The 27,742-nt window shown below is 38.2% G+C and overlaps 2 protein-coding genes across 4 annotated transcripts in view; one reads left to right on the top strand and one right to left on the bottom strand.

The window, feature by feature from the left end:
* CENPP (centromere protein P) overlaps window positions 1-27,742 on the top strand; it is a 114,476-nt gene that overhangs the window by 70,417 nt on the left and 16,317 nt on the right. The gene's annotated exons all lie outside the window — the stretch shown is intronic.
* Window positions 11,028-26,253, bottom strand: ECM2 (extracellular matrix protein 2). Its single transcript, XM_059480435.1, has 10 exons — window positions 26,026-26,253; window positions 22,415-22,694; window positions 17,862-18,050; window positions 16,145-16,624; window positions 15,716-15,831; window positions 14,907-15,042; window positions 13,987-14,144; window positions 13,530-13,669; window positions 12,095-12,421; window positions 11,028-11,434 (listed from the first exon to the last, which is right to left on the bottom strand). Exons 2-10 carry the CDS (start codon window positions 22,668-22,670, stop codon window positions 11,230-11,232), a joined length of 2,007 nt encoding a protein of 668 aa, XP_059336418.1. The 5' UTR covers window positions 22,671-22,694; window positions 26,026-26,253; the 3' UTR covers window positions 11,028-11,229.

Raw genomic sequence — 27,742 nt, 5'->3', positions numbered from 1 at the left:
CTGCTCAACTCTCAACTTCAGATGTTACTCTTGACAGCAGTACTTAAAACTTAACCAGTGGTTCTCAATCCACTTTATGAGCCTGTTCATTTAAACATTTGCAGCACATTTTCAATGTCTTGGGTTTTCAATGCATGTTGTTGGGGGCTTAATGAAGAGAGATACTTAAACTAGTAGTCTGAGAGTATTTTCTTTGCAGGCAAATGTTGGTATGTTTTCCAAAGAAAGATTATGTGTTTAAATAACAAATAGATTATACAAGGTCAGACTGTTTGCTCAGAACTTTTCAGCGATTTCTTTTTCCACCAACGAGACAATCGGTTGAAAATTAGAATTCTGTTTTGCCTTAAAATACTTATGTAACGTTTATGAGTACTGGGGATTGATTTTTGAGCAAAGAATAGAAGTATATCCAACACATATGTGATTCAGAATACTGTCTCATGATGGTGAAATATGCAGATGAAAAAGAATTTGGATGGTGTTTTCTATTTGAAATTATCTCATCAGTGATACAAACTGCTACCTTTCATTTCTTTTTGAAAATGACTGTATTTTGTATTACTTGATATGTCTGAGAGAGCAAACATATGCTGCCACATGTGGTTAATGCTTCCATTGCAATCTGTTTTAAGCCAGTCCTGTATACATTTGTTATCGTAAAGCAAACTAAGTACTTTTTCATTTTCTAGCACTGTTTATAAATGTGGTTTACATAATGTGATGAATCTAACATCAACTGCACAAAGCTGCCTTGGAGCCTGCCCATCACATTTTAATAACATGACATATTCATTTCGTGCTCACAACCGCTCCATGTGCGGTGTGGTCACATATTTTGGTTTTAGCTAAATTCTGGCTCCTCTCAGGCTGGACTACACCATTTACCCAGCTGAGTATACAAAATCTGCCCTTCAGCTTCTTGTAGTACAGTTTGATTCTTCAGTATCTATATATAAATATAGTAAAAATCTTATTTTATCATCACACATGATGATAAAACAATTTTTGCTTGTTAATAGCTTTTAGCATGTTGTTGGCAGCTGACTTAAAAACTACATCAAAAATACAGTTTCCTTTGCAGTAAAAGTCCTCAGTCCCTGATGTTTTGTTTGTTAGCAACACAGCAATATTGCAGGGCGGGTCATAACTTGCAATATTGAGAGCTTGTGTACAAAAAGAGCCGTAAAGTCACGTGTACATGTCTGTACATCCATGGCGCTGTCAGGCTCCTCATGGCTTTCATGGATGCAAGGATGGGCTGACCTGGAATGACTGGAAAGGCAAAACATCACCTGAAGGGTTTTTCACCTTGCAGACAGTTTCTGTTGCCTCTGGAGCATCACTTAACTTTGTTCTGTCTCAGGCTACAGATTAATACAAATCCCTCAGTGTAGGAATGCCAATTTCAGAAGCTCCCACCTGGCTTATTTCCACCTTGATGCTCTTCTTCTTGGTCCTGTGGAAAGGTTTATGCACAAAACTGGAACAGGAAACTGCTTTGTCTGATCACTGAAGGTCTTGAAATGAGTTTGGGTGTCAGTATGTGTCAATTGTCAGTCGTGCTTGTGATGCTGCTCACAGCTTTGGATAATGTGACATGGCATTTTTATGGAATATGGGTATTTATCTGCCTTAGAGACATTGAAAACAGCAGACATTCTTTCACGGAAAATCAAACAGTAGTTAAAATCAAAAACTCTGCAACCAGTGCCAAACCACTGAATCACTCCAACAATGAGTTCTAAAGGAAAATTTTCTGTTCCGGAATACAAGCTGGACTGAGAACAACATTTCCTCACAGGGTATTGAGCATTTACTCTGCCAAAGTTCAACAATGCCTTAAACCCCAAATCTTGATCACCTCAAATGCTCAATTTTCCCTTAGGTTTTACCAAAGAGGATGGATGATATGGAATGTAAATGATTTCATGTTCTTAGACAGCCTTTGGTAGATTCCTATTGTTCAGACCATAAAAAAACTCTTAAAATGGGGACTGTCATCAACTTCCTGTGAGTTGTTAGTTTTAAGAAAAAATAAATGTTACCATCTAATCCAGAAAAAAAAATTAATTTAAAGCATGTTAGAGTGAAAAGAGAATATAGTTTAATTTGGAAGTAGATTTTCTGAACTTTACTTATCAACTAAAGTAATATATATTAATTAAAAATCCAAAGGCCCAAAAGAAGAAGACTTTGACTCAGTTTGTGATTGACTGCTAGAAGTGGAAGCAGTGAATATCACATTCCTGAGACAGTAATTAACTACAATTTACACTTCTTTGTCTAATGAAGAACCCAGGTCTGTAAATGTTTGCATGTACTTCGAGCACATCTGTTTTGTAGATGGAAAGAGTAACAAAGTCTCTAGGAAGGTCTCCAAACTCAATTTGTTTGCAAGTTTTGAAGCACACAGTTTTTCACTTTGGAATAGCAGAAATGAAAGCATTTATTTAGTTTCTGATCATTAGTATCATTACTAATAATAAGGAAGGTACACTCTGATTCAAGAAGTGATTTCCCTGTCACATTAATTAGTTCAGCCTGTGTTCAGATGTATGTTTTCATCCGTGGGAATTTTCTGAGAGGGCTTCATTTGTTTCTCATCAACACAAAAGCAGTAAATCTGTCATGAAGGGTTGGGTCTAGTTCTAAATACTCCCAAGAAATTGGGAGCCTTCTGAAAAAGTCTGATTTACTTTTAGCTAATGACTACTGCTGGTGCAGTTTTAGTATTACTTTCTCATAATTTACTTTTAAATTGTAGGTAACATGTAATCTATATTATGTTTCAGCGGGCATTTTTTAAAAGGCAATTAAATTTGCTTTAATTGTTTCTATACCATAAGGTGTTTTGTTGATTTTTAGCATTCATATTTTCCTCTTCCATCTGTAGGGGAAAATCACTAATAAGTCCTATCACTATATTTTTTTTAATGAAAAATGAAAAAATAGGGAGATAAAGACTCCTAAATTAAGCCAAAAGAGCATGTAGAAACTAGTTGAGAAGGGTTGTCATAAAGATGTCGTAATACACTATTTCCAAAGGTACTTTTTTGCAAATACAGGAGTGAGTTAGTTAAGAAGCTTGTTTCCCTGGGTGGGTTTGCACTGCTTTTTGTCAGAGACAGAAATCCACCGGATGACAGAAGCTCCTTTTACCACTCAGTGGAAATATTTATGTAAATTGAAAGAAAACATATGTCATAATTGCATATTAGCTTGTGGTATGGAAAAAGAGATCCTTTTGTAGAGCAATTTGTAAAGTAGACAGTATTATTTTCTTTTTGAACACTTGTGTTCTACAAAGGATGATTTCCATTTGGTTTTACCACAGCAGAACAAAGGAGCCTTGACTTTAGAAAGTAACATTTTAATGAATAACTTTTATTTTGTTTAACAGGCAATTTCATAGAATCATAGAATGGTTTGGGCTTGAAAGCATCTTAAAAACTATCTAGTTCCAGCCTCCTGCCATGGGCATTTCTCAGCATTTAATTCATACTGTGACTATACTTTTGCTTCATGGTTGTTAGAATTTCTATTTTTTCCAATTAATGCATAAGATGTACATCTCCTCACATAAAACCAGAGAATGTTCTTTGCTCGGGTTGGAAAGAATTAAATTCAGCTAAAATGGGAATTAATCACTGTTTCTGTAATTTAAGGTTTTACCAGAGGCTCTCAAAATCGCCTTCAAAACAAATACAGAATACAGGCAATGCAGATTAATTTGGACCCATATGTTGTCAAGTAATTATTTGATATTTCCAATGCTAAAACTAGACCAACACTAAAGAAATCAATGGGTGGCAGGTTCACAATAGAAGGAAATACTTCATGAAACATTTATAGTTCAGCTGAAATGTGCAAGAAGGTGAAGTGGATTTTAATGTTTCATATAGACCCAAAAAATAATTGGTCTAATTGAAAGAGGAAAAGTCTTGTTTCCTGAGTTCTTTGTAATGAGAGCCAAAGTGAGCTGGAAAAGGGAGAGTTTTCCCTGGAAGACTTGTAGGGAATAACCTGAGTAAGTCCAGAGCCATCCTGCATTAGAGGGAAGCCATAGATGTTTATATAGAACTGTCAGTGATAAGGGGGTGAGAACCACAAAATGTTCTCAAGGGCTGTTCCCTGTCAGTTTTTAAGGAACAGAATTTGTGAGGCCAGAGGGTGAGGATGAGAGATATGCATAGCCAACTTTCAGGGGTTTGGAGAAATTGCTGTGAAAAAAATAGTGTGTTTTAATCCTTTTTCCTAATTTTAATCCTTTAAAAATACCATTACATAACTCACTTAGAAGATTCTTGTCTTTGTTGATAGTGTTGTTGAAGATCTAATATTTCCACAGCTGTGTTCAGTATTACTCCTTTGAGAAAAATATCTGTCTTGTGGAAAAAATAAGTCAGCTTTTATGCATTACTATCATATGAAAAATTCTCACAGAGAAACATAGATTTGTTTCAGTAATATTGCATGGAAAACCTACAGATTTCTGTGTATATATTCATAATACTGCACACTTGGAATGAAAATTATTTTCACTGAATTAACAGAACTGCTTCAAAGTGCATTGTAGGAAACAGTGTTTTATGAGCTGGTCTGAATAACTCACTTTATCAAAGTTACATTAATATAAATAACAGCCTAAAACACAAGTAATGAATCAGAATTTTGCATTCAGTAGCTGTGTGGAAATCTGCATCCTGCACAAAGAATTAAACACCAAACAAATGGAAATTCTGCCAAACTACAGTAATTGTTTACTTAGTGGCTGTAGGAAGTTCCTTACATAACAGACTATTGGGGAAGAAATTACAAGGTAAATGGTTTTTAAATGAACCTTTTAAATAATCCAACTCTGAATGCTTTAATTTACTTTAATCCTTAAATCCTTGGGGGAAAAAGACTATTTATTGAATGGAGCCAGGATGGCTCAGGCAGACTGGAAGGATATTGTTGGGGGGATTCTCTCAACTCTTGAGTATTTGCTCACTTGTAGAGGCTACAGGGAATGTTTGTTTGGCAAAGCCACAGGAATGGACATGGAGCCCTGGGCAGGGACATCACTGCCTTTATGGGAGACTGAAGAGCACAGCCTCTGTACCTCCCAAGCACCAGGTGATGTTTTGAGTCCATCCTAAGGTTATTGGACTTTATAAATAATCAGGCATTCCCCCCAATTGCTTTGCTCCTAATAGCCAGAGTAGCTCTGCAGAATTTATGCTCTTGTAGAAAAGAAAGGTTTATGAAGGAAGCTGCAGTCTGAGGAAGAGACATTGTTCCTTTTCTTTGACATTAACATGGTCTTCAAATTAATTGTTATGCACAACATTTCTCCAGCTGAAAAAATTGCAGTTCCTGAATACAGAGCTTTGAAGTCACTGCCCCAGATAAACCTTATTACCCATAGAACTCCCAAATAAAAATAAGTGAAAATTGCTGATTTTAGTCACCAGGACAGTTGATTTGGAGGTAACACTCTGGATTCCCACAGAGAAGCATCCATGAAGGACAGACCTGTGGGAAATACAGCTCAAACTCTGCTGCTGGTTTTAGTTGAGGGGCTGAAATGGGATGGTTTGTGTGAGCTTATTCACCAATGTTCAGCTAATGGGCTGTGGCAAGAGGTGAAGTTGCCCTCAGCCTTCAGCCCATCTATCTCTCTGTTCAAATGAGATTCCCCTTTGTATCCTGTATTATTATTATTGTTGTTATTATCATTATTCCCCTTATTATCCTGTATTACCCTGCCACACCCCACTGTGGGAATTTTTACCAGACGTGACTGCAGAGCAGAGGCAGTTGTGTGCTGCTCCAAGGAACTCCAGAGCAGTGACCAGATTGTGTGTTGGGAAACTTTATGAACTGTTCACAGGCTGATAAAGTCAGGGAATACTTATGGAAATGTGCAGGATTCTGTGCAGCAGCAGTTAGGCAGGATGAGGCTGGCTCTATGGGAAATGCATAAGCAGAACTGTCCTAGCCAGGTCAGAGCCCAGCTAGGCCAGTCCCCAGCTTGGACAGTGGCATTTCTGCTGAGAAAGGGCATTGCTGTTTCTGGGCTTCCTTTGCTTCCATTTTCCTTGAGGCAAAGTAAAGCTGTGGTTTTGGGACAGATGTTTCATTTAGAGATTCACCCTGAGGTAGTTTGGCTTTTTTCTGCCGTTCCCAAGGGAGTGGCTGGAGCTGTGTCAGGGGAGGTTCAGGCTGGTATCAGGAAGGTTCAGGAATCAGGAATGTGGATGCTGGGCACTGCCCAGGCTCCCCAGGGAAAGGGCACTGCCCCAAGGCTGCCAGAGCTCCAGGAATGTCTGGACAACACTCCCAGGCACAGGGTGGGGTTGGGGATTGTTGAGTGTCTGTGCAGGGGTTGGATCAAGGATCCCAATGGATCCCTTCCAGCTTAGAATATTCTGGGATCCTTTTAAAACTGATCAAACATTATCCAGTTGAGAGAAGCACATTTACTGAGTGAAAAAGTTGACAAAATAGAGATAGTAAATCTATTGGTTTACTTTTGCTTTACTAACTGGAGTATTTCATATCATAAAAGGGATGATAATTTATTGTTCATTGGTTTCTGGTGTGGTCAAAATGTTCTATGCAGTACTCAAGTCTGTAAATTCTTTCAGAGACACACAATGGTGCAGAATGTGTTCTTAAAGGTAATTTAGTGACCCAGTAATTCTTGCATCATGTAGAACGGGAGATTTTTATAAAAAGTTCTGCTTGATGTTCGCTTTTCACTTCTTAAATTGAAAATAACAGAGCAGTGCTGTGTCTTTATGGATCTCTCCTGATGGAATTGTAATGTAGAACAGGGTGTCTGTTAGCAAGGAACATTGCATCTGTAATGAGACTTTGTAACCTGGTTATTGGGAACATTAAACACCATATTTCCATTGAATTTCATTATAGCAGTTGTAACAAAATTGTTCAAATTGTACTTGCAGGCATTTGAACATAGCTTCTTGGTACCTGAAGTGGTATAAAACTCAGGAGTAGGATGTTAATTTATTGGGAAAATAAAAAGCTAGGTTCATTTTGATCATATGATTGTTTCTTAATGTGGAAAAGGAGCTCTGTTTAATACATTTTAGAGGCTTTTAAGTGACATCTTCGCTACTTTTAGATGGAAAAAGTGTTCCAACATTTTTCCACAATACTTTGGGACCTTGAGACTGAACAGCAGTTGTTGACATCTTTAAATCAGAGCTCTTATTTCACGTCTGCTGTTTTTTCCCCATTTAAAATGGTCTTCAGTCTGCCAAGAGAAGTAAAATTAAAGCCTTGAAATAGAGTTTGGGATTCAATGGTAACTAACTGTAAGAGAGGGGTCATGTTACTAAAGATGCAATAAAAGCAGGGATCTCTTTTGTTCATTAGGAAACAGAAATGTGTGTCTGCTGAGCAAGTCCAACATGTTATTATAAATCTTTTTACATGGATGTTTGTACCTTTTTCACTTTACAAGAAGACAGTGAGACTGTTATGCAGGGCTTCTTCCAGGTGAGGGTTGGTTACACAGTTCACTAAACTTCTAAATGCTTCCTGCAGCCAAAACCAGCTTTAAAAGAAATGTCTTTAAAAACATTCACTATTTCCAGAGGGTTGGCTTCACCTCTGTGGTTGGGATGTGCTACAAGGTGGCCATGGTGTGGTTCTGACCCCTTAGGGCACTGATTTGACCTGAGGTTTGGGCTTCCAAAACCTGATCCATGACTTCAGTGAGGAGAGGTGGTGTAGAAGTTGTATCAGATGTTGGTACCTCAAGTTCTTTGTTGTTTTCACATTGGTTGGTTGGGTGTAACCCCTCACTCCCTGGGGTTACACTTCCAACTGAGGAGAGATTTTGAAGCTTCCTGAGGAACCTTCCAGAAGACAAGAAATTGCATTGGTCTGCAAACCCACAGTGAGCAGACTTGTTCTCTGCAAACTGCTTCATGCAGAAAGTTATCAGGAATATTGTGTGAAATTATTTTGGTAGCATTTACTCATAATTTTACTATTTTTCTGCCTGTAGACTTTTCTGAAAATTGTATACATTGGAATATAAACATAGTACTTAAATGAGAAAATGTTTTCTCAGATGAGTTTCCACCAGTTAAGGCTGGTATTACCACATGACACAGATGATAAACTGTTTATTTTCTTGCTGTGATGTAACTGTTTATAAAGCTGTGACTTGAAAGAGCTTTAAAGTTCATCGATTTCTTTCAGTAAAAGCACAAATTTTTAGTAGAAAAATGTTAACATTCTGTTTCCTAGTTCTGATAGGTATTTTCTTTTAGTGTTCTGAGGGGTTTTGCAGTAATTGCAAGCATGATGGGTATTTCAGAATCGAAATTCAGAAATTACATCAACCACTTTCTGTAGTGTTACTGTGAGAGTGAATTAGCTGAGTGAAATTCACTTTGTCACAGGCAAATAGAAACCAAGCAGTCACACAGCAACTCCTTTTTGGGGCAGAGTTGAGTGATTTGTAGCTTTGTTATGGAGGGATCTCTATTAAATTGAATAGGAAAGTGGAGAAGGGTAGATAGTGTGAACTCAACATTTTTGGGGTCTCAGTGATTCTAATAACCTCAACACATGGACATTAATAATGAAAATCTCATTTTGGGAGATATTCGGTGCCTTTATTTTTCTGAGGCTTTTGCATGGTTTTTGTTGAGTTTTTTCCCTAAGAAAGCTCTTTTACCTTGCTTAGAGAAAACATTACCTCTAATTGTTCCTTCAAATTCAGAAATCTACCCAAGCTTCCATGGAAACAACATTATTTTTTTGGAGACCTCCACAGTTTTTATCATACCAGAAGTGCCTGTACATGGTCAGGCAGATCCTCCAAGTTCCATCATCATTTACTCACTAAAAACAACATCTATACCTTTTATATTAATTTGTTGATGACCAAAGGATGTCTTCTGCTCTGTTTCAATTTATAATGAGATTTAGCCAGTCTTGTCAAAATTTTGTTGTGAGATACTCGAGTCTACAATGCAAGTCAGAACTTAGAAATCTAATAGAGGAATTCTAAACTCCCAAAAATCCTCTTAGGCCACATAGCACTGTGGGTCTGGAATTGCTGTGGCTATTGAATCCTAACCTCTCCTATCCTGGTCTCTTACTGACTGTAAAATATCTTTCCCTCTTGTAGTTTCAACATTCACACCTTCAGATCTCTGGTTGGGTTACTGAAAACATCATATTCAGGGTTTTACTGTACTATAAGCAGTTTCCTCTCTGAAATGTTTGTAAAATTCTAATGGGGCATCTCAGCAGTCTTAGAAAGTTGCAGCTGGTTCACTCTTGAATTTATCTGTGAGTAGAAGTCATCTGTGTGTGGAGAACAGGAGAAATGAGAATGCTGCTGTGCATCCCCCGGATCCCATTGCCTAGCAGAAATGTTACTGGCTTGGCTTAGCAGGATCTCCCTCATAGCAATTCTCATCAGGGACTTGCTGTGAAAGCTCTCACAGTATTTATTTTTATATATATGATATATACACTATTTAATAAGATTTCTGAGTCTGATAACACTTAGCAAAACTATTATTCCACTCTCAATCCCATGGCCTTCTCAAAGTATATTCATTTCCAATGTAAACCTACAAAAATTAATTATTTGCTCAAATATATTTTAGAGAATAAACTAACTACAGTGGTTTTATGATGAGCTGTCCTTGCATATTTTTACCATACTGGTGGCCAAAGATTCCAAACTTGTTCCCATGTTTATCTTGACCAAGAATTCTCAGGTCACTGTGTCCTGGAGTCACAAGCTGTAAAATGGTGACAATCCCATTTACTTGGTTCATAAAATTCTTTCAAGCTCTGTTTAGAAGTGATGAGAGTTTTATAGTAAAGCCCATTCCACTTCCAAAATAATTGGTAATTTTGAAGAGTGGATTTGAGCTGCTTCCATTTCCATAGGGAAATGTTGTGCAAGTGTAATTGCTATGTATTTCTGAAGTGAGCACCCACCCATTTGTTGTGTCCTTCATCCCTTGGCTTCTTTCTCCTGCTTGTTCTCCTGCCTCTGCTACTCTTGTGCTCCATTTTGAGAACATTTTCCCTTCATTCTCTGTCTCACTACTGGGGCTTTACTTTGGTGCTGTAACTTCACTTTAGGTCACATCCCACTGCTGAGAGCTTCTCATAGGAACAACTTCCACAGAGCGATGCCAGGCAAGCTTGGTACTCATTGTACTAAACCCCCACAGGAATAATCTTAGTCACATCACTTGCATAAAATTCACTTTTATGGTATCTTAATAGTGAAAAGCACACCTTGGAGAAAAAATATGAATAAATCTCAATTAATCTGTATTTTAGTGGTGTTATCCCATGCAAACACAGTGGAGAATTTCTTTTGGGTCTTAGGAGTCTGAATGTTTGATAAGAGAAGAATTCTACTTAAAAGAAAATATTTGCAGCAATAGGTGGTGTTTTGCTTAAATTTATTATAAGACTACACATCCTGTACAATATAAAAATCTAACAAACTAACTATGATACAAATGAATGGAACCTATTACTGTGACTTTAAAAATAATTTTAAAAATTTAAAATATGCTTTGCTTAAAAAAAAAACATCCAGACAGAAATGAATTTTTCATTCCTCTAGGTCATCAGAATCTGTGCTTGAATACAGGAAGTTTTTAGGGCCATCTAAAACAAATAATTTAATTTTTTTTCTTAAAATTTCACTTGGAAGAGAGCTTAACACCGCAAAATGTTTGGTAGAAAATCCAATCCTGTGTATGTTTCAAGAAATTTGATTCCTGCATTGCTAGAACGTTCATAGCTCAAGGATTTTTATCTCTTATATACAATTTTTGCACTTGATGGTACCATTTAAAATGTTTTAAATTCAGTTAAATAAGATAGAACCAAGCTGAGGGTTTAGTTATATTCTTAAATCATAAAATCTGATCTTACAGAGGGTGTGCCTGGGGGCACAGTTTGACCTGTTGTGTTTAAGCAGAATGCTGTTAATAGAAATAAAAATAGATCTCATAGTCTTAAGCTTCAATTTTTACATTTAATGGTTTTATAATGAAACAATATGAAGAAACACACTGCTACCTTACTTCAGTAGATAATATACAGTATCATATTTATGGCAGGAAGGGTTTAAATCAAAAATAAGCAGACCAGTGAGTAGAGAGAATAAATAAAACTGCTTTGCTAGAGATGGGGGTTGCAGTGCAGGTTTGGGGGGGTTTATTTGGTCTTCTGTGGTTTAAGAACAACACTGCAATAGGATCTTATGCATGAAAATGAATGTGGGGAGAGCTGCCTTGTGTTGATGTAGTTGTTTTCAAGGTGAACATGTTCCAGGTGGGAATCTTCATGCTCCTCCTCGCTGTGGTCATGCTCGTCCTCGTGGTGGCTCTGAGTCCTGCAGATGCGTTCTGGGGGCACCCTCCTGTGACACAAGGGAGGAACCATGTTCTAATCATGTTCTAAATCATTGCAGAGAACTCTCAACTTCATCTTTTATTTTAGAGTTGCTGTCTATTTAGATATTTGAAAATTTTAACTTCCTCAGTACATTAAATTTTCTCAATTACATATTTACTGAGGACTTTGAAAAGCCATTCTTTTGAACATTCTCTCTGCATTGTTTTCTCATTTATATACTGAGTTTTCCTGAGGAAAATATTGCTATGTGTTGCTGAATGAAAACCTTTTCTGACACATGGGAATTCTCTCTTTGCCATTTCTTTGTTTTACAAAACAGCACAGAGAGCCTGGATGGAGCACGTGGCTCCAGAGCTGGGGCTGGTGGAACCTGCTCACTAGGTGACCCCAGCTGCTGACTCCTCTCATTATTTTGTTATCACTTGGAGATCTGCTCCAGGAGCAGAAAAGCTGGTGATTGCTAGTGATGAGCATTTTCAGTAACTGTGAGAAAGGGGGAAATCTCACTTCTAGTATATTAAGAAATATTGTAAAAGAAAACTCAGTATTCAGCTCCTTCTTCAGTTTTTTTTAACAAATATTTACTTTAAAATAACAAATTCCTAAAGCAAAGCATATCTTATTTATTTTAATGTCATTAATGTAAAAAGAGTTTGGAAATTACCTTATTTTATTGTTGTTGAGTCTTAGAAAACGTAGTTTTCTCATTTCATCAATGCCAAAGGGTACAGCCTTCAATTCATTGTGATCCAAAAAGAGCTCCCTCAGGGAGTGATAAGCTCCAAAAAACGACACTGGGTCAATGCCATCATCAGTGAGTTTGTTAAAGGACAGGTAGAGATACTCCAGCCCAGGCCTCATGTGGCCAAACACATAGCCTGGAATTCTCTCAATCTGATTCCCGATAAGCACCAGATGGAGTAAAGATTTGGGCAGGTAGGAGGGAACATGATACAGCTTATTGTAAGAGAGGTCAATTGATTCCAAGTTCCTGCATTAAAGGAGAAAACAAAAAGAAGCTGAAACCCCTCTGAGCTCCTGGCCTGGCAGTGCTGTGTCTGTGCAAGGCTCTGCTTCAGGGCATTGCCAGGGAATGACATTTCCAAGGGAAATTTGATCCTGATAATGGGGCAAAATGTGTTTATGGAATATGATCGTGCATAATTATTCTGGGAATATAAATAATTAAGTCATTAATTACCAATCAAGCACAAGAATTTTGTTGATGGGAAGAGATCTCCAGTAATAAGGGCGGGGGGGGTCAGTACAGGGCAATCCCATGGGACTAATCTGGGATTGCTGCAATAATGAGTTACACTGAAGAGCTGGAATAACCTTGGGATTTCAGTCATTATCTCATTAACAGGGAGTTTTAAGCTTTGTTCTGAAGCCCATGTGAAATGGAATTGTCTGAATGAATCAGTCCCCTGTGCTGCATTTCCAGGCATGAGAGATGCTGTCAGTAGTAGCAGCATGGTTGTTTTCAGCTTCAGGAATTCACAGGTTCAGGAATCAAGGAATAGGGCTGCAGTGCCAGTGATGGTCAAGTACCCTGCTCAGCTTGGCAAATTATTTAGCAGGAAAATCAAAAGCACTATCATCTTTTACTGCTTGCATTCTCATTGCTCACTGTGCTAATATTCTGCTCTTAGACAATGCAGCTGAACAATCTTCCCTTCATCTTATTGACTTTTATAGTTTTTAATCCAATGGGAAATAAGGCTAGGATAGTATTAAATTATTTTTAAATTACCTTTGAGATAATTATGTATCAATACTAAATTACCATATAATTGTATATAGTATTATTTATAATTAATGTTCATCTTTGAATGGGTGGTCAGAAAAAAATATTGACTTTTATGTTAATATGGTACAGATTTGAGGTAGAAGATCTTTCTATTTGACAGCTGACTGAGTATCTTCTAGATTATATAATTAGGCAAAGGAAATTTAGAAAAATTAGCAAAGGAAAATAAATCAAAGCATAATTACAACTCTAAGTTAAAAATAATGAAGTGCAGATATTTATTTGATTATTTGACCCACTAAAAACAGAGAAAAATTAAATAAATGTATTCTTAATGTTTGGTACTTACTCTTGGTTTATCCAAGCCAAAGGTGCTATCCTGTGCTCTTCTAATTTGTTATGCTTTAGGCCAATGATGTTGATGTTTCTGGTATGGTTAAAACAAATTTCTGACACTTCTTCAATTTGATTATGTTCAAGATATAACTCCTGTAAGTGCATTTGGGAAGAAAATTTGTGAGATCAGAATGGGCTGAGTTTTCCCATTGCAAATTCCAAGCGCAGCAATCACCTGTCCCCTGTATTCCCTGGTCTATGTTAATTCTGAATCTGAACCAGGCAGTTTGTACCTGGAGCGGGACCCTCAGAAACACAATTCCTCAGAGCAATTGTTTTGTTTTCTCATTTGTGAGAATACATATTGCTTTGAAAGGGCAAACAGAAGGAATTACATCCCTTTGGGTGTTTGTTGGGGGGTTGTTGGGGGGTTGTTGTTGTTAGTATTGGGTTGTTTTGGGGTTTTTTACCTCAAGAGTGGCAGGAAGACCTTGTGGTATAATTCTAAATTTATTTCTTCCCAGTCGCAAATAAGAAAGGCTTTTCAAGGGATAAAAGGCCAAAGGACTGACATTTGCTTCACTAAGTTTATTTCCTTCTAATTCCAGAGTGACCAAGTTCTTTAAACCTAAGGAGAAAAAGTTTCATTTCAGTTAATTAATGCCATCTTATATCTTGTTAAAATACATGTTCATAATTTAACAGTCTTAAACATTACCCAGATCAGTTCACAGCAATGAAAAATAAAAATGAACTGATTTTATTATCTCATAATCTTGGACTTGTTCATAGGTTTGTAGAGCTTTAGAGATTGACCACAGCTTTATTTACATTTTCCTCTCCCAATCCAAATGGAAAGGGCAGCAGCTGATCCAGTTTAGATGGGACCCTTTTGGCAGGAGAGGAAAACAAGCAAAAAAGTCCATCAAATTCTGACCTGGATGGTACCTTTTCCTTTTTTTTTCTCTTTTTTCTATCAGCCTGTGTTTAAACTGGCTTCAAATTATCATGGTTGACTCCAATTATATTCTCCTTTATTTTGCATGGGCATCAAATTCTGTTCACTTCCATGCAATTTGAAATTAACTAAAATGGTTCCACCACACGAAAAGCCATCAGGTTAAAGGTGGGGATAGTTGGTGTCTTCAACATGCTTCAAATTCACCTCCACTCAGTGACCTTAAATATAAACTGCTTTGGGAGAGGAGCAGTTGCATAAGGGAAAATGTAATTTTTAAATACTTTGTCATGCAAGTCTTTCAGCTTGTGCTGCTTTTAAAGACATGGCACTTTAAAGCTAGCAATTATTTTTCTATGTCAAACCAGGTTCAACATTCAGCCTTCCAAATTTATTTTTGACTTTTCATATGATTTTCATTTTTTAAAATACCTTTTAAGCCGTCTTCATCAATGGCATGAAGTTGGTTGTCATTTATTTTTATTTCTTCCAAAGCTGATGGCAATTCAGAGGGAATAAGTGCCAGCATATTTCCATCCAAATACAAACGTTTCAGCTTTTTCAGGATCTTATCACAGGGAGGAAGAGCATTTATATTATCAAGGAGAAATATATGCAGATAAATATTGAGTTAAGAGTTTCTTTAATACACACTCTGTAAGGTTTTTCAGCAGCAGTGCAGTAGTATCCAGTGTTCTGAATTAAAAACTATTTTTTCCTGTCAATCTAATTAATAAGTTACTTTCTGCTAAATATTAACAAAAGTGCAGTTAATGTGACATGTGACTCAAAGAGCTTCCCCACAGCCCTGCTGTGGTTCCCCGGGATCATTGTTTGCATTCCTGCTGCTCTCTGTGAATTGTGGAAGAATTGCCTGACTACGCTGGGCAGTATTTAGGACTTCAAAGTACATGCATTTAGAAATTACATGCTTATCCTCTTAATCTGTGAGCAAACTGATCATTTTCTGTAGGTCAGCAAATTTCCTCAGACAGAAGGAGAACAGCTTTCAGTAACTGAGGGTTATTATGCTTAAGCTAGCTTAAAAGATTGGTATGAAAAATTATCATATCTCAATTTTAATTCTTGATTATGGTGAGAGATTTCTCAAAGTAGCTATTGAATTATACAATGCTTATTATACAAGGTGCAAAGTAGTTTAGATCCATAAACTGAAAAGCAAAAACATTATTTTAAGCAGCAATTACTGAGAGGGTAGCAGAGGAGCCATGCTTTCTTACTTTGAATGCTTTGGGACCTATGCCAGGAGAGGTAATGTTATTTTTACTCAGATCAATCCATTCCAAATTAGGTACCCCATTGAATGCTTCATCTGAGATAGTAGTGATGCTATTTCCTGGGGCAGAAGGCAAGAAAAAAGTTTCAGTAATGAAATACAGTCTGCACCTGAGGTGTGTAATACTGCATCTAGAAAATATATCACAAAAATAGCATTATGGACAGTAATTTTGTGTAGATGTATTTATCTTAGTATTTAAACACTGGCATGCAAATCTAATGCTTTTCATTTCTTGTTTTAAAGGCATAGCTGTAAATTTAGTTCTAAAACTTGTCTATATTAAGGAATGACAAAGCATTAACAGTGCTGTTGACTGCATTTTAGGGTGGATGATGTTAGAGAAGTCATGCAAATTAGATCCATTAATTACCTGTGAGGTCTAAACTCGTTAGGTCTGGATCTGAGATGGGAGGTATTTGTGTAAGTTTGGCATTAATGCAGCTTACTGTGGTGTCTGAGGTGGAACATCCAGATGGCAAAGGAGGAGTTTCTATGGGTGGAACAGGAATTGGGAAATGAGATGGAATTCTGAAAGCACCATCATCTTCATCACTGTCATCCTGCTCATCTCCTGCAGCTCCCGTTCTGGGCACAGGCAGCCTCCCTCTGTGCCGCCCTTTGTGCCTCCGGCGATTCTTTCTGCCTTTCCTTTTTCTTTTCTTCTCCCCTTTCCTGTGCCCCTCCTTGTCTCTGCCCTCTGTCACTGCTGTTGGGAGCAGCTCATCCTTCTCCATGTGAGTCTGTGCTGAGGGCAGAACATTGGTGGTGTCGAGGTCCTTGGGCTCTGGGGAGTCACCAGACATCTCACTGATGGCATCCAGTGCAATTATACTGGAGTCCAGCGAGGAGGCTGATGAGGGAAAAAATAAAACAAGACAAGAGAGTCTGATGAAACTAAAAGATTAGTGAGCACTGTTTCCCACATACTGTAGAAAATTATGACTATAGATTATTCCTCTTAGAATATGTTTCGAAGAATAAAAATGTGGTCTTAAATTGCTGCTTGAGAAAAGAGACACTTGACTGAGAAATTATGAAGGTAACTATACAGAAGAGTTTGTACACAGCTGCAATTCCTGAGAACTCCAGACAAAAAGGTGGAAAAATTAATATAGCTTTCATTATCTTCCTCTTTTGACTTACTATTAATTATGAGGTTTGTGTTGATGGAGGTGTCTAAAGAGGAAAAATAATGTGTCTGGAAGTGGGAGCTAATTTGGAAAAAATTCACAAAGGTCAAGACTTGTTCTCCAAAAGGGATTGTCAGGGGAGGAGTTGGCTGCAGGTGGGGATCTCACCAGGGAAATGCATTAACTCCATTACCAAAATGCAGTTTTTACTTCCATAACAGGACAATTCTAATAAAAGGAGTTTAAATGTCTCAGTCAACGTGACTTTTACAGTTCTACAGAGAATTCCTATGATGTCTCATCTCAGAGTGTCACATGCATATACACATGAGGATAAATAGTTCTTACAGTAGGAGAAGATTGAGTTCAGTACTTTGCAGATATAAAATACTGGGAGTGTGGGAAGGAAAGGAAGGGAATCCCATCTCATGTTTATCTCCTCCATTCCTTTTCTTTTTAAAGGTACCAGTTTTATTTAAATTATTGTGAAATACCAAAATTGTAGTTCTGGAGCTTCTCTTGGGAATTGACTTTCTTCTCTTGATTTACATGAAACTGCTGCAGGTTTTTGCACTTCTAACAAAGAATTACCACTCTGTATGTGTAATACATCAGTAATGACCAGTAGTTATTGATTGATCCTTTGTAAATGGAAGTGGGATAGAAAATATAAATAGATGTTATTTCTTTGTACATTTACAAAGTTCTGTAAAGGTAGGGGGGAAGTAAAAAAAGAAATACAATTATCTTTACTATTGCATATTTAGCATCATCTTTTCTTTAAATGCTGAATCAAAATCATCTAACATAGCACTCGGAGAAACCAAGATCAACTTGAGTAGAAACTCTGAAGAGCTGCTTTAACCATGGAATTCAGGATAATGTGTGCCTTGTAACTCTTGAGATCATTAAATGTGGTGTTTATGGAAGGTTTTAAATATCTGTGGTGTCCCATACCGGTGTCAGAACACACTGGGCAGCACTCTCCTGCAGGGATGACGGTGTGGGGACATGTCAGAGGGTGGCACATGGCGGTGTCACAGATCACCTGGCCCTGGGAGCACAGGCAGGTGACGCAGGGCTGGGGAGACCACACGGCCTTGTCGAACATGATCATCCCGTTGGCTGTGCACTGCCCCTTCTTCCCTGGGAACACAAAATGGGACATGGCAGGTAAACAGCTTACAGTGAACCAACAGGGCTCATTTACAGCTCTGGAAAGAAGCACTACTATTTTGTTCTCATTTTGAAAATATGTAAAATACACCCTATTCAAAGGATCTTATCATTATTCCTTACTTTTCATAGCTATATTTTCTTCAGCTTATTGGTAATCTCCACTTATGGAAAGCTTCAATATTTTTTCCAGACTTTCTTCTATTCCTCTCTTGTGCACTACAGATCTTTTCTAGTATCTTGCACATTAAATGAGAAAATTTTATTAAGGCCCTGCAGAACTGGGAGGGTAACAATATTCAGTTTATAGTGACAGTTCATAGGCTTGGTGGAAGTAAAGTTCCATTCCAGGATGACTGATAAGATGGCAAAAATCTCCACTTCCCTGTAACTTGCTTTATTTGAAAAACAAAAAACCAAAAATCCCTCTTTGCTATAAAAGCAGTAATCTAGAACAACTTGTGCTATGAAATACTCTGTCTCCCAAATTTCTGGATATGTATCTACAAAAGATTGAGATTTCCCCAGGGTATACAGTTCAAATTTTCAGAAAGAAATGTAATTTTGTAAGCTCTGGTCAGATATTCAGTAGGGGGGTGATCTGGAGAGCACAGAGACTGGGGAAGGAAAGTAATCCCAGTCTCCCTTTCCTTCCAGTGGTGGAGTTCACTTCAGAATCTTCCCTGGGCAGTTCTCACCCAGACCCCAGGCTAAACATTGCACTTTAGCACGTTGCTTTTTTATTTTTGGTCTTTTGAGAGAAGGAAAACCAAGGCTGAGATTCTTCATCCCATGCAAATATTCCTATTTTTGTGTGTACCTCTAAATGTTGTTGAGAAGCTGAACTCCCTCACACCTTCCTTTTCCTCTTTCTAACTGACCTGAGAATGCATTGCTGAAGTGTTGCTTTGAGATGAGAACCCATTTCTAAGTTAACTTTGTGCTTCCCTGCATATAAAGAAGAAGAAATTTCCTCTCTTCCTATTCAGTTTGACTTCCTCCTTAAAATGAAACTTAATACAGGGGAAAAATCTTTTCTCACCTGAATCTGCATGCCAAGAGACTTTCGCTTGTGGTGCACAAATTGTCTTTGGAGGGTTCTTTGCAGGGTTTGTTTTCCCATACTCTGCCCTGCTCCATGCCTGGGTGTTTAATTCTAATAAGAGTATTCGGGATAGCCTCCTAATAACCTTGTAAGACTATTGTAAATATTTGGTTTTAAATGTCTCTGGTATTAATATTTGTTTCAAAATGAGGCATTTTGCATAGTCTTTCAAGGTAGTCCTACTTCATAACAAAAGTTCTTTTTCCTTCTACTCAAAGACCACTGGATATCAATCTGCTTTCTACAGTAAAAATTAATTACCAGAATCATCCAGTTTGGTTGATCTCTATATTCCATATTTTTTTAATGCTTTGATTTAAATTGCTCTTATGATGACAAAAGCAAGAAATTGAAGTTTTGAGTAGTTGCATCTTGTTTTTTCAAAAGTCTGGGACATCTCTGCCTCGTTTCAGCTGCATAAAGTTGTGCTCTAAGCAACTCCAGCCATGTCAACTGGAGGAGAGGAATTAACCCAGGCCAAGTGTTAGCTGGCTTTAAGTCCCTTGTCATTCCACCCAGGTATCTGCAATCCAGCTGTTTGCTGGATCCTGACTTTGGGGTTTATGTGCTTGCCAGTACACCACAATACTTCTTTTAAATAACCTCCAAAAGAAACACAAAAAGAATCCTGCACTTTCTCATGTTAAACAATAAAACAATGACTGTTCCAGAAGAGCATAATCTGGCCTGAGAAGGAAATTCTTCCGTGCTTCCTAAAATTCTTTCTTTTGTTTTAGCTACCAGAGTGTATCAGAAGTCAAAGCAAATCTTGTCTGAATAAGCATAAAGATCTGAGTTATCAGGCTTGGCCTTTGCAGGTTTCTTTAACAAATGATCCTTTGTTTCCCTGTGTACATTAGAGTTGCATAAAAGGCAGGAGCAGTGTGTGCTCAGACAAAGGTTTTCCCCTTTTTGGGTGCATTGCAGAGCTGCTGTCTGGCACTGTTGGGATTCCCAGAACCCCTGTGAGACACAAAGGCTGTGCTGAGATGCTCCTCACATTTGCTGACCACTGAGTCACTTCAGCTTGGTGGGGTGAGAGGGATCAGAGATGGGGCAGCAGTGAACATCCTACTCTGCTCTGCCTAATGGACAACTGCAAATTACCTCATGCTGTGGCCAACTGTTTGATTTAATTTGAATGTTCACATGGTTCTAGTCTGGAGGAATTACATGTCTGGTTACTGTTAAACCTCCATTTAGCTGCTAATTTTCATCCTGCATATATCTGTAAATTTGGGTGGGTTTGGGTTTTTTTTAGTCTACTAAGAGCAAAACAAGTAGCTAAGAGAATGGAAATTAATGTTTGGATTGCATTTTCTTCTATTCTGAAGCATGATTAATAATAGTGTTCTATTATTTAATAGGCTCTGTTTTTTCCAAATCTGACATTAACTTGAAAAAATTTTGAACTTTAAAAGCTAGACTAAAAAATACCTTGTGGTTCCAGTCTTTGGCAGATGAGCACAGGACTTTTAACCTTTGGAAATATGGTGTAAATTCAGCATGGAGTTCCAAATAAAATGAGTTCAGTGGTTTGAGCTCAGCTTTTGGATGCAAGTCCAGATAGAAAGAAACAAGCGGGGTGGGGAGGGGGAAGAGCTGTGCATTATTTCAGCATGACTGATGGTCCTGACAGAAACCCTGGAATATCTTACATGAAGTGTATGCTACTTACATGGTATTTTCCTCTGTTTAACTTTAAAAATATTTGTAAATTAGATGTTTGACATTAGTAATATGTATAATGTTGTAATACACACTGAAAATGCCATAGTCCAGAGTTTTGCTAGTTTTCCTATTCTAACCCCTTTCTTCAAATACTTGATTTGAAATGGTTCAGCCTTTCTGAAGTAAGGACTCACAACAAACAGTAATTGTGGAGAAACTGTGGCTGATTTATGTTTGGCCATTTGAGACCTCTTAACCCAGTGGTCATGTCTGTTGTGTGACACACTGAAAGGCTTTAATTCTTGCTTATAAAAATAGATAATTATTATTTATATATAGAATATGGGAATCAGAGCATTCTGTTTTGATTTTTTTCTATAAAATTCATTAAACTGCATATAAATATTTTAGTGTGTGATATCTTGATGGAGGAATGGAAATATCTGTATCCATAAATACAGATATCATATTATTTATGGATACAGAAATACAGAGGTGAAAATCTCTGGATCACCAAAAAGGCAAGTTAGGTATAAATCATACTACTGAACTTCTGTTAAATAAATCTGGGTTGTCAATATAGATGGAGCATAAGAGTGGTCTTGTGTTGAATGAGTAGGATTTTTTTCTCTTTTAACTCAGTTTTCCATCATAAGGGTCTTGTTTATAGTGTAACTTCCATATTGCAGCCACTACCAAGTGTTATTTACAAAATCAAGAAATATTCCTGAAGGTTTGCATATGCAATTTGCTTTTCAAAAATGCAACCCATAAAGTAAAAATAAAAATCTGAATCTATTTTAATTAACACTGTTGTTACTGCTGTTGAAGCCTCAGTGAAATGTTAATTGACTTAGGAGATATATTGAGCAATAAATTCTTCAAAATGGCCTTCAAACTTGGAACACAAGTTTGGAACTCATTGGGAATTATGAAAATACCCCAACAAATTTCTTGTTCATTAAGATAAAAAATAATGCAGAAAACTTGTGGGAAATATTGCTGTTATCTGGCAAAGCAGGGTTTGATAAAAAGCCTCATAATGCCTACTGCAGAATCACTGCAGAAGCAGCAGGAATGTGTGGAAGTAGAGTGTCACCATGATATTTTCTGAAAAATTCCTTTTGCCAGGATTTTTCTCCTGAGAAGCTGAGAGGCCTCAGGAACAAAATGTAAACAATGTTTATCTGCTGCTGTGGAATGCAACAGGTGCATCTGGGATTGGTCTCATGTGGTTGTTTCTAATTAATGGCTAATCACAGTCAGCTGGCTCAGACTCTCTGAGAGTCACGAGCTTTTGTTATCATCCTTTTCTTTCCATGCTAGACTTCTGATGAAGTCCTTTCCCTCTATTATTTTAGTATAGTTCTAATATAATATAGTATAATTTTAATATAGTATTTCTCATAAAATAATAAATCAGCCTTCTGAAACATGGAGTCAAGATTCTCATCTCTTCCCTGGTCATGGGACTCCTGCAAACATTAGAGCTAAAATAAAGCTTTAAAGAGTTGATCTGTCTGAAATGAGGAGCAGAGCAGAGGGGCTGTGTTCTCACCTGGTAAGACACTGTAGGTGCTCTCATGCTGGCCCAGCCCCACCAGGGAGTCGAAGACGCCCATGACGTTGTCATCGATGGTGAGGAGCGGGATCCTGGGCCCCGGGCGCTGCAGCCCCGCTGCCCTGGGGCTCCTGTGCCCTGCCCTGGAGGAAATCCTCCTCCTCTGCCTCCTGCCAGTGCCTCCTTCAGCTGGGCACAGATCCCTGCACAGCCACAGGAGCAGGAAGTAACAGAGCAGGGATGGTGCCTGCATCGTCTATGGGTCCCACAGAGTGCCCTGGAATGGGGAAAAAAAGAGGGAAATCAGAGCTTTTAGGGCCATGTCAGTCACACAGCACTTTTCAAGGCAGATGAACTAAGAAATGGTAGGTCACTATAACCAAGGTTCCCCTTGGAAAGAAGTTGCCCTCTGAGAGCTCCAATGACCAATTTGATTGTAGTGATTCTCAACAGTCACCATCAAACAGGTGCTGGTTTGTGTTTGGGGTTGCACTTGCAGAGGTGGTTTAGATTTTCAGTGCCAGAGCACTGGCTGTTCAGTAATTGTTGCTGCTCCCAGCAAGGGACTTCCTGAGAGTTCTGTAAAGTGTGTCTTCCTTTTTTTATTTCTTCCAGAGTGTTGTAAGTTCTGAGTGTAGGAGTGGAAAGGTAACCAAAAAATGCCAATTCATTTGTGATGTGCTGCCCCAAATGCTCTTGGGTTGGCATTTCTGTGCAAGGTGTCTTTTCACTGTAAATGAAGAGATGTTGCTTTTCCATCCATCTCTGGCCATCCTCTTCTCTAACAGGATCTGCTTGGTTCTTCAGAGGAGACCTTCAGGAAGTTTGTGCTATTTGTGACATCCCACAACTGCTTTTCCAGTGGAAGTTTTTATGAAGTGTAGGCTCTAGTATGGGTTGTGTTCTGCATTTACTTATTAAAAAATTCAAAATAATTGAGCCTTCTTATGATCATGACAGAAAAATTACATTTACTGTCACCAATAGGTGGCATTCCAAAACAGAGCAGTCAGGATTCAGGAGCACACACAAGGAAGGAAATCCAGCAGTGGATTGCTGTACCGGTGTGGAAATAAGAGCCTGTACAACCAAGGTCATTAATGATCTGTGTTGCATAATCCTTGCAAAAAGGAAACGCTGCTGTCCTGTGGCCTGTTTTAACTGAGACAGCACAGACAGGAGACATTTGTGTTCTTGGGAGAGTGGGAATTAGTGAAGGACTTGGAGCTCTTGGGCTTTGTGGCCAAGACAAGGCTTAGAGCATGGCCGTGGCTTTTCTCTGAGGAAGTTCTGAGGGGATTCAAAAATGCTTTTTCTTCATGTTCATCAGTCTGGCTTTGCATGTCATCTTTCACTTTGGAGTTAATCTTATTATAATTATATTGTGTAAATATTGGGCAGTATTATTTCAGGAACTTGAACTGTGGCTTTGCCTGAATTAGATTTTGTTTAAAAGCTTGTTCATCTTGGTATTTTCTGATTTATAGAACAGGTCACATTTTTGGTACAAGTTGTCTAACTGTTCTTTAATATAAGCCATGTGATTGATTGCTTGTTTTCCATGCTTTCCACATCATAATTCTCATATATTTTTTTATTCTCGTGTTTTAAAATGAGAAGTTGGCAATAAATCAGCTTAAGAGTATGTATTTTACTTTTGTTTAATAATGTAGTTTCTGTGTTCAACTATTTTAAAATTAAAATGGTTTCATAAGTTTAGGTATTCATTTGCAGGATTTGAAGTTAATATTTTTATTTCTATATGAAGGGAATTTGAGATGCAAGTGTCTCACACAAATCCTCACAGCAGCTCCTGGAATATCAGGTTTTGAAATTAATCCAAACTTTACATTGCTGCTTTCTGCCCCTCAGAAATCATGTATTCCAAAATGCTGTATAGACTCTATGGCTTTTTATTTACAGCAATTACTGCTAGTTAACATCTCAGATAGATGCAGAAGCTTGCCCTCTGCACTGGAAATGCCTGATCTTGTTGAGAAAGTGCTCATTTCTGAGTGCCTCAGGAGGAATGAGCCAAAGCCTTTGGTGTCTGCCTTGCGTGGTAATGAGTGGCTGTAAAATTACACAGGAAACTTCTGTTCCACAGGCTGGGCTGAGACACACTGAGAGCCCTCAGGGAAAACTGGATGTACAAAGGAAAGGCTTGGCCATGTGTGTTCATTCTGTCAAGTTTCTGACATCTTAATTATGGTTCCATTTTTCTGGGATACTCTATAATAACACCAGAGCTGTGCAGCTACAATGCTGCTACGTTGCACTTGGGCTTTTCTAACATTTAACCATTTCTTCCTGTGGTCAGAGGCACATAATGGCATGACTGAAACACTTTTCCATTCTTCATTTCTTTTTAAAAGTCAGGAATAATATAGAGTGAATTATATTACATTAACTGTACTGATGTTAATGTACATTAAAAGATGTTTTGCTAGGAACTTGAAGAGTAAAATTCTATAGAAAAGCAAATTATTATAAAGTGAAACTTGGTTTCATAAAGTACTTTATAAACACAAATTTTTAAAAATCAGAAACAAAACAACAAAAAGCACACCACACCCCCCCCCAAAAAAAAGTCTTTATAAACTAATTCTGTTCATATATGTGAGTTAATATGCTCATTTTTAACACCAATTTAACTCTTCAGCACTGAAAGCTTAATAGTGCTATTTTCAACTAAATTATGTTCTTTGCATGCAAAACACTGGGCTACTGGGTTCCTTTCCTTGGCTTAGTTGATAAGTGCTGCCTCACATTTTAAGGCCCAAATTGTGAAAGGCCTTGGGTGCTTTGGGCCTTTCCTGCCCGTGTCTGGGATCCTCAGATTTCTCTCAGGAGGCTGTATTTTGTGTAGTGCCAGCCAAATTTTAATTTGGGGGAAATTCAGACTATTCAATTTATGACTTTCATAATAAATCATTGCATAGTAAAATACAGTTATAGATAGCCACTGTAATGAAATCATTAACTGTTTGTGTTGCCAGATAGTTTCAACATGGCTGCATTGCTGTGCCTTTTTTCATTTCACCCACAAATATTTAGATCAGGAACAGTATGTGAAAGCATTTACTTTTACTTTGTAACGTGTTCAGTAATTTGTACCTTTATCTTCAGTACCTGTCAGTTTCCTATTATGCTAACAGACAGAGTTAATTTTTAAAGGAGAGACCCTTTAGAAATGCCAGAGTATCAGAATTTATTAAATAATCTATCTTCATCCATTCAGTCAAAATTCAAACACATTTCTAAGTCAGTGTTCTCCTGACACACAGGGGTTAAAGTGCTTTACCAAGATTTTTCCCTCATCCTTTTTAAATGCATTGCACAGAAATTAATTACATTTATCCACAGCAGCCAGACCAGTTGCACACTCTGTTAGTTTCAGTTGGATGTGAGTGGCAAACATTCAGACAGAACAAAAAGCAGCTCAACGGGTATTGCACACTTTATCTAGAAAGGCATTTCTCTTCAGTATTGCTAAAAATAGCCCACATCATTTCATTTCAAATATTACATATTTGCAAAGTTAACATGAAGTTTAAGCCATTCAACACCATGCTTTAAGCAGTAATTTAAAATGGAAAACATTTTACCTTGTAATCTAACCTAACAGCAGATTCTGCTTGCTGTCATTTAGTCTCCCGCTGCAAATGAAACAAAATCTCAGTGATATCTTTAAAACAAACAGAGAAACTGTAGGGATTGTTGAAACATGTGAGCTGATTCCTTAGTTAAGCCTGGAATAGCTTCTTCCCCAGGGGAGCCAGGGCTGAGCTCTGTGAGCAGAGCCCGTGCTGGTGCTGGAACCTCGCTCGGGCAAATGAGGAGCAGCACAATGCCTCTGGTCCCGAGGCTGACAAGGCACAGCTGGAAATCCTTTTCCAGGGCTTTCAGTCACATAAGGAACAAGGAAATGGAGTGTTTGCACAAGAAACAAAAAATGTGTGTTTTATTCAGTGCTGCTTTATGTATTTGGAAGTTTCGTTTCCAGGTGGCGCGACTTTAATGTAGATTTAAATAAAATAAGAAGATCTAATACACTTTGGCAGATGTAGCCTTTTCATAAAAACATTTATTAAAATTATAATTTTTTTTTCAATTCATGTTTTCCTAATCCCCTCCTGCACTTAAAGCCTGTCATCTATAAGCAGCAAGCCTTTTTGTTGAGGTTTTAGCATGGAAAGTTTTTCTTTTGTCCATTTACAGCAATGATTTCACTGCAAGTTGCAGCTTATGCATGGAAAATAAAACTACTGAAGCACTTTCCCTTCATTTTTTCTCTTTGTAAGGCTAATTACATCCTGAAACATGATCCTGGAGCTCAGTCCTGCAGAAGCTGCAGGGAAGTTGGTGATCCAGAGAGGAGAAGGGAGGGAGTTAAGGATACATTACCACAAGTCCTGTGTGTGCCAGCAGAGCCTTTTCCTGCATCCCCAGCTCGCTCCGAGGGTCCAGGGGGTGTGGGATGGGTCTGCTGAGCTTCAAAATGACAAACTCACCTGGGACACCAAGTTTTCTGAGTTCTGCTGACATTAAACATCTGTAGTTTCCTTGAACTCGCAGTCTGAGGAATATTTAGACAGATACTCATGGAATGGTGTAACCATTGAGTTAACCATAATTGTTAACTGGTGTGTGGTGGAAAGATACTGGGAGAACACATTGTCTCTTAAAATAGGCATCCAGTCCCTACTGTGCTCTGCTTTGCAAAGGCAAAAGAAGAAATATTAAACTTTGGTAATTAATCTGAAGCTGTTTGAAAGGAAAGGAGACAGTCACATAAAAAATGGAGTGAAAATCTGGATGGAAGGACCTTAAAGTTTATCCCATTATCAGGGACACCTTCCACCATCCCGGGCTGCTCCAAGCCCCAGTGTCCAGCCTGGCCTTGGACACTTCCAGGGGTCCAGGGGCAGCCACAGCTTCTCTGGGAACCTGTGCCAGGGCCCTCACAGGGAAGAATTCCTTCCCAATCTCATCTAACCCTGCCCTTCTTCACCTTAAGGCCTTTCCCCCATGTCCTGTCACTCCAGGTCCTTGTCCCCAGCCCCTCTCCCACTCTCTGGGAGCCCCTTCAGGCTCTGGAAAGGCCCTGAGGTGTCCCCAAAGCCTTCTCTTCTCCAGGCTGAACTGCCCCAAGTCTTCATTAGTGAGGTGTAGCTTCAGACACACCTTAAGAGATCCTTCAGGCAGCTTAGGGCATTTAGGATTTTCACTGCATGTCTGTGAGGCCCTTGCTTATCTTCTCAACTTCCATTCAGAAAATAAAGACAGCCTGAGGGATCTGCAGAGATACAGATCCCTCTTCAT

This window comes from Ammospiza nelsoni, chromosome 11 (genome assembly GCF_027579445.1).
Source record: "Ammospiza nelsoni isolate bAmmNel1 chromosome 11, bAmmNel1.pri, whole genome shotgun sequence".
Classification (NCBI taxonomy): domain Eukaryota; kingdom Metazoa; phylum Chordata; class Aves; order Passeriformes; family Passerellidae; genus Ammospiza; species Ammospiza nelsoni.
Note: the sequence above shows the minus strand (reverse complement) of the source record. Positions and strands in the feature narration are given on the sequence as shown.

Bases quoted from the DNA above. Each gene is read 5' to 3' on its own strand.
- ECM2 (XM_059480435.1), bottom strand. From the start codon at position 22,670: ATGCAGGCACCATCCCTGCTCTGTTACTTCCTGCTCCTGTGGCTGTGC. The intron at 15,043-15,715 runs GTAAGAAAGCAT...CCCTGTGATAAG, and splicing joins TAGGTCCCAAAGCATTCAAA to ATCCTGAAAAAGCTGAAACG. The intron at 13,670-13,986 runs GTAAAAAACCCC...ATGCACTTACAG, and splicing joins GTCTTCCTGCCACTCTTGAG to GAGTTATATCTTGAACATAA.